Here is a 7326-nt window from a genome sequence, read left to right on the forward strand (position 1 = left end):
CTCACATATGTACATGGGCTAATCCAAAGATATGAACAAATATATGTTAGTGGTATGATAAATGTTATAGAAATGATATGATGTTGTGTGTGTATAGTGTTTGATTAAAAAGGTTAAGCATAAAAGTATGTGATTACATGATAAACTGTTAATGATGAGTTATGTGTATGTATGTATTTACTGTAATTAATCTGATATGATTTTATATGATACGAAGAAAGCATGTAATTTGGTATAACATGATAGAAAGAACATGCATGTATTGATATATGATATAAAGTGCATTATAAGTTTTTATGCCTCACTAAGTCTTCGACTTAGCATGTGATTGTTTCACGTAGGTTTCGAGAAGAGTAAAGAGTAATGCGGAACAAAACATGTCAGTTCTCCTTACCAAATGTCAGATCATAAAATATATGTACTGGTTATAGAGTGTAGTTGGCATGTAGTCTAAAGATATAAATTGTATGAACTCTAATATATTTTGTAAACGTTTTGAATGAGTTAACTGTTATCAAAGTTTTAAAATTACTCACTATTTTATACGAATAAATGTTTGAAAAGTCAATGTGACACTTCGGACTCGTATCCGGGTCGGATACGGGTTGGGAGTGTTACACTTAGTTTCTGTCAAACATACAAATCATTTAACTTTAATACATTCACTATCACACTACCTTATTATTCGACTTATTTCTTCCAATTAACATCCATCTCTTCCACTTTATCTTATCCATGTTGTAAAGAAACTATTCTATTTCATAACAATAAAGTTCCTTTAATACTGTAATTTTCAATCCATCTGAACTAATTGGCTTTATTCTGTGGCGGAAAATACAACTAATTCATATATGGTTTAAAATTGAAAACCATAATTTCTACTTTTCTTTGATGGTGCTTAACTTTATGAAGCACTAATTCTCTTAATCATCTTTGATTTTTGTTCTCCAATCCTTTTATTTTGAGCTCTTACTAGAGCTTTAATGCGATTAATCATTTCTTCAAATGAGAACAAACTCAAAACCATTAACATTCTTTTTAATTTAAGGCACAATCCCTAAACAACCAATCACATGTATCTTTCTTATCATTCTTAATCAAAATCAACTCAGCAATACATCTTCTTAACTTATTAAACTTATACTCATACATATGCATGTGTAATTTTCTTGCTTCAAGCTCATATATTCAAGCTTCATTTGTTTTATAAAATGATCATCCATGTACTTATTCTTGAACTCTTCTACAAATGATAACCACATCACTTGATCTTTTAATATTCTTATGGTGACATTTGTTCACCATACTTCTAACTTACCCACGTAGTAACGAAATTACTCAATTTAACTTCTCCACTTTGGAGAAATGAAAACTTTCTAACATTATCTTCCTATTATTTAATCAAATATCCGTAACAATGGAACATTTCTCAAATTCACCCTTGAACTCGGGTGTTCTCAACTCTTTTCGATACATTCATTCTATGAATTATAGAAGTATAAAATTAAAAACACATCATAATATCATTCAACATTCTCTAATCTTGTACAGGCGCGCCCTGATATTTTTCGCTCTTCTCCATGCCTGACCAGGACAGGTGAATGCTATTACCTTCAGTCTATTGCCTTATGCTTCACTTTGAAAACTCTTATGATCATACATCTAATATAAAATTGTATTTTAATTCTATTAGCAAGACAATACACTCCTTACACTATTAGATCAAAAAAATTTCACTTTATGCTGGCATGTATACTTTTTACAACACTTTTGACTTTATTTTTAGTCTATAATCGACTAAATCGTAGCTCTGATACCATTAAATATAACATTCTAACCCGTATTCGACCCGAATACGAGTCTAAGACGTCACATTAACTTTTCAAAACCTTTTTCTTACAAAATATCAAGACATTTAAACTTTTTTTTAAGAAAATACGATATTATATTGTTGAATTATGTTTGTTATAACCAATTTAAGAAAATATATATTTTATGAACAATAAAATATGGTATAAACAGTGAATAATACCGTATGAACAGTAGTGAATAGTACCGTGAACAATACCCTACTATAGTACCCCGAATGTTAAATTTTCCAGATTATAATAGGGAAACTGATTCCCCTGCTACAGGGAATTGATACCCTGCTTCAGTACTGCTATAGTACTTCGGTAAAATATGTGTAAATTCAAAAAAATCCAAGGTTTCATCCATATAAAAATTCTATTTACATATACAAATTTAAAACATTATAAAATTCAATGATATGATTTTACAAAACCAATTAAAAAATATCGGATTCAAATCTTTGTTTACATGCCAACCACTATTAGTATTACAAAATACATACTATTAACTTCTTTTCATATCTAATCTTTGGAAATAAGAAACTGACATGTTTTGCTTAATTTTTATCATTCTTCTTCTCGGAACCTATACGTGAAACAATCACACGCTAAGTCGTTGACTTAGTGAGGCATATAAAACATATAATAAAACCATAAACATTCCATATAACAAAATACATCTAAACCATCATTATCATAATCTCTATTTATCATATGATCTTGTATTTATCATTTATGTATAATATATAATACATTTATCATATCACAAAGAAACACAGATAACATCATATAATTATGCAATTACCTTTGATAACCTTTTATAGGCCTATGTACATTACTGAGAACTTATGTTATTCGAGTACATTGAGATTTTGCACCACTATCCAGAGGCATAAAGAACCTCGGAAACTGTCCATTGGTCATGAAGAACTTAAGTAAACTGTTCATATGTTCTTTAGAACACATGTATACTGTCCATATATCCCGAAAGACATAGGTAATTATGTCCATATATTCCGTAGAACATAGGTTTCCGTATGTATATATATATATATATATATATATATATATATATATATATATATATATATATATATATCGAAATGTCTAGATCTATATGCACGAACAAATTGACATGGAAAAGAAGGAAAACTAATTATTAAAAAATTAATTGTAATATTACAATATATCTACTACGAACATAACTAAAGTAGGCATATATAAACATATTTTAGAGCTTAAATATATTAGACAAAGTGAACAAATATTTTGATAAATTTAGTTAATCATGCCAGATGATAAATGTTTGGACTTTAATGGCAAAAATATATATACAATAAAAAGCAGACAATATATAATAAAAAGCAAAGGCCAAAAATAAGTATCACAAATATAAGTGTTTAAATGAAACACAATTATAAATGAAATCATAAATAACATAAGGACCACAATGCAAGATAGAAAAATAAGGCATTCAATATAATAAAAATATAGAACATACATATATATATATATATATATATATATAGGACTAAAACAAGATAAATAGAAACAAAAGTGCAATAATTAATGGATTAAAATTAAATTGTTAAAAAATAAGGGACAAAAATAAAAGCTCAAAAAATTAAAGTAAATAAAATGGAAGGACTAAAATAAAATACAGAAATTTAAATATTCATAAAATTAAATATAAAAATAAAATAGCAATAAAAGTAAAATGTTAGAATTAATATGCAATAAAATGAAAGTTAGTAGTTAACCTAAAATAAATAACATAGTAGAATAGTGATCAAATTAAAATAAAACAAAACAGGGGTAAAATCACAACAAATAAAAGCAGAAAAACATGATGACCAAGATGTAAATACAAGGTAGAAGTATAGGGGTTGAAGCGTGATTAACTCCTAAATTTTAGTGTCAAAGCAATACATGCACTGGTACTGGAGGACTTACTGCATGATTTACCCAAAACTTAAAATGAAACACCTTTCTTATTCTTTCCAATAGCACGTGAAAACAAAAATCCCTCCCCCTCTCTCATTTTCTTTTCTTTCTCCATGGCCGAGAAGGCCATCGCTTACCAATCCACAAAGCCACTCGCCGGCACCGGCCACCAAACAATGGTGACCTCTCTTTCACTCCGATCGAAGACCGAGGGAACCCCAAACGAAACTCGAATACACCAAAGACTTCCCCTTCTTCTTTACCTCACTTCGGTTGAGACCCGAACGCCCAACATGGGCTACGCTCGTCCATCCGACCACTGTAAATCAGTGGCTACTCACCATCTCTAGTGACCAACGACCACTGACCGGCGCCCCAAAACAAGGTAACCAGTCACTCTCTCTCAACTCTCTTTTAATTTTTTTCTTTACATGTTCATGCATGTGAAAACCAAAAACGTGAAAAAATGGAGCCAAAAAAATACCTGTATATTTTCCTTTTGGTTTTTGAATCTGCTTGGAATTTGTTGAAATTTTCTTTGTGTTTTTTGATTGCTGAAGAAGAAGTTACAATTCTTTGATTTTTTTCAGGTTATATATACCCATTACAAATTAGGATAAAAAAATGAAAAAACCCTCCAAGTGTTCTTCTTGCTCTCTTTTCTGCAGGGAAAGTATATAGGTTCAGTGGTGGCGTGTGGCAGGAGCTGTCGTTGAGTTGGTGACACAGTAACCGGCAGGGAATGGGCTGGGATCAGTGTGAGTGGCAGGGTATGACTTCTCACATTTTAAATTAATTTGTTTCGGAATAAAATCGGTGATTACAATAGTTTTTCACTATATAGAGTTTTTTTTGATCTCGTAAAACGTTAGAACAGAAATACTCTAAAAATATATATAAACTAAAATAATTATTTTAATAAATATTAGAGATTATTTTTGACATTATACCTTTCATCATTTAACACATTATTAAAAAAATAGATAATAACAAAAAGAAATTATTCATTCACTTCAAATCTTAATCACATAAAAACTAAACTCATTGAATGAATACCTTCATCAAGCTGTTGGAAACTTTTATGTTGAGCTTCACACTGAAGATGTGCATTTACAGTGTTAGACGTTCTATAAAAATTGGCGTCATGAGACGTGATTATATTGGGGAGAAATATACATTTACATTTTGATTTTCTCTCTATTTAATTTTTTTCAATTATTTAATATTAGATATAATAATTTTTTTACTAAATTATGAATCATATTTAACGAATATTTTCACAAAATTTTCGTTAAATATAATTTTTGATGCTAAAAGATTATTTTAACAAAATTTAATAATTATTTATATATTTTATCTATTAAAAAAAACGGAATACTGTCCATTTCCGACCACCCGTTAAACTCGAGTACGTGACCATGAAATCAACGCCAAATTAGTACTGAGATTCGGGCCACAAGCCCAAAATTGTCATTTCATCTTTTCACCCGAGAAACATGATACAAAAACGTAGTTCAAAGCCAACGAGTTGAGCGAGCCAGGGAATCAGTGACTCATCTTATCGTCTACGATCCGGTCCACATTAAACTAAACTCCGTTAACGCAGCACCAACGGCATCCGCCACCTATGACAAGCCGCCGTGTCCTTCTGTTTCTGCTTTTCTTCCTATTCTCTCAGATCTTATCCTTCGCTTTCAATCCTCCCCAATCAAACTATCCCCAAATCCTACAGGTAGACTACAAAAAATCAAATTAATACTAATTATCACTCCTCAAAAAAAAGTTTTATAATTCTCATTAAATATTTTTTTGGGGATCAGGATGTAATTGGGAAGATTGCTTTGAAGCAGAAATGGGAGCAAGAAGGGCTTAATTTTACAAAATTTGAATTGAGCAAGGTTAGGTTTGGGACTGGCAAAAGACACGAGTTTCGGATCCGATTTGGAAAAACTCATTTGCTCTTCAAATTTCCCGACGAAGTTTCTTCCTTGAACAAGCTCACCAACCGAAGTAGCGACGATTTCGTCGATTTTGTCAACGAAATCAACTCCTCAGCCGTACTAGATCCCTTTACAGTGGAAGGTCCCTTCGAATTGTTCCTCTCGCCCAGTCACCAATCTTCACTCCTCTTCCCGGTATGCTTCCTTTTTTCCCCTCTTGATATCCTCATTAATTATAAGGGTTAACTTTTTACTTAGATAATGTTTAGGATAGCTTACGATTTAGCGTTAGCTTAATTATTGTTTCATTTACAAATTTTAATCATCAATTAGTAGTAGTCTGAAACTTGGGTATTTGGTCATCAGCTGAACAATTCACATACTGATCTGAAACGAGTCCTTGTTGGTGAAGGCATCACTTTACAACTAAGTGGAGCTCACGAGATTTCTCTTTTCCATACCCTTAATTTTGGTTTGCCGGCGAATAGAAATGATGTCAAGGAGAAGAAAAGTGGATATTGGCCCTTCCGGCATTTGTTTTGTAGACCATTACTTCCCGTTCGTGTTCTAGGGTCGGTATCTCTTGTTGCCTACCGAACTCGGAAACCTGACGCCCGAATTGATGCTCATTTCCCATCCAAGGATACTATTGAGCTGCTGCCTGAGAAGTGTTATGACGCTCGTGATTACTCGAAACAACCTTTCCTTATAGATTCTATAAGTTCAAGGATCACCAGGTTACAAAAAGTCCTTAGGACATTTCTAGGTGATAAAAATAATCAAAAGGGTTTTTTCGGTTCTCTTAAGGTGAAAACTAAGGCATCACCTATTACTCATTTCCAGTTAGAGCTGGAAAAAAACATCGGAAAGAATGAGAGTGTTCGTGGTATGTTAGATGAATGGAGGACGAAGCCTACTGTCGAGCGACAATGGTTTGATATAATGGCTAGAGTTGAAGGAGAGAAACTGAAGCCCCTTACGATTAAGAAGGTTCGATCTTTTGTTAGTGTAGATACTGTCTCATGGAGTAATTTATTGTCAAACATTTCTTTTACAAAGTTCCCATCTATTCTAGTCCCTCAAGAAGCCTTGACGTTGGATGTCAAATGGTAGTCGAAAACCATGTAAGATGCTTTTGTTTCTGGTGAAATTTACTGATCAATTCTATACTTCATTACCTGTCTATTCCTCAGTTGATTAGTGTAACATATGCATGACGGTTATGCCGACCAAATCTTTGACTGGTTTGTAAATAAAATTTACCAGGAAAAAAAAAAAGATGAGTGATGAAAGAACTTCCACTCATTTGCATTAGTTTCAACTCCTTTATAATAACAGCAATGCTAGGATCTCTTTTTCTTGTAAACTTGTAACATTGGCAGACCATGCTTATGTATCTCATCCTGTTTTTGTTTTGAGATTCTTCTCCTGCTGCTGCTCCCTCCCCCAGTTAACTTGTATCGGTGGTTCTTTTATTTTCGATTTTCTCAAAATAATGACTTCTGTTCATTAAAACGTATGCTTAGATTACATATTTGTTATGATCAGATTAGGGTTATTTCAAGTTTGTCTAGATCTTTCCCCTCGCTGAA

General features: G+C 32.0%; 1 protein-coding gene across 1 annotated transcript; it reads left to right on the forward strand.

The window, feature by feature from the left end:
* The first annotated feature begins 5341 nt into the window (after positions 1-5341).
* On the forward strand, positions 5342-6921 carry LOC120198021. The gene is made up of 3 exons (XM_039199415.1): positions 5342-5526; positions 5615-5929; positions 6101-6921. Exons 1-3 carry the CDS (start codon positions 5422-5424, stop codon positions 6845-6847), a joined length of 1167 nt encoding a protein of 388 aa, XP_039055346.1. The 5' UTR covers positions 5342-5421; the 3' UTR covers positions 6848-6921.
* Positions 6922-7326: the final 405 nt, after the last annotated feature.

The sequence above is a fragment of the Hibiscus syriacus genome, unplaced genomic scaffold (assembly GCF_006381635.1).
Source record: "Hibiscus syriacus cultivar Baekdansim isolate YM2019G1 unplaced genomic scaffold, ASM638163v2 tig00117056_pilon, whole genome shotgun sequence".
Taxonomy (NCBI): Eukaryota; Viridiplantae; Streptophyta; class Magnoliopsida; order Malvales; family Malvaceae; genus Hibiscus; species Hibiscus syriacus.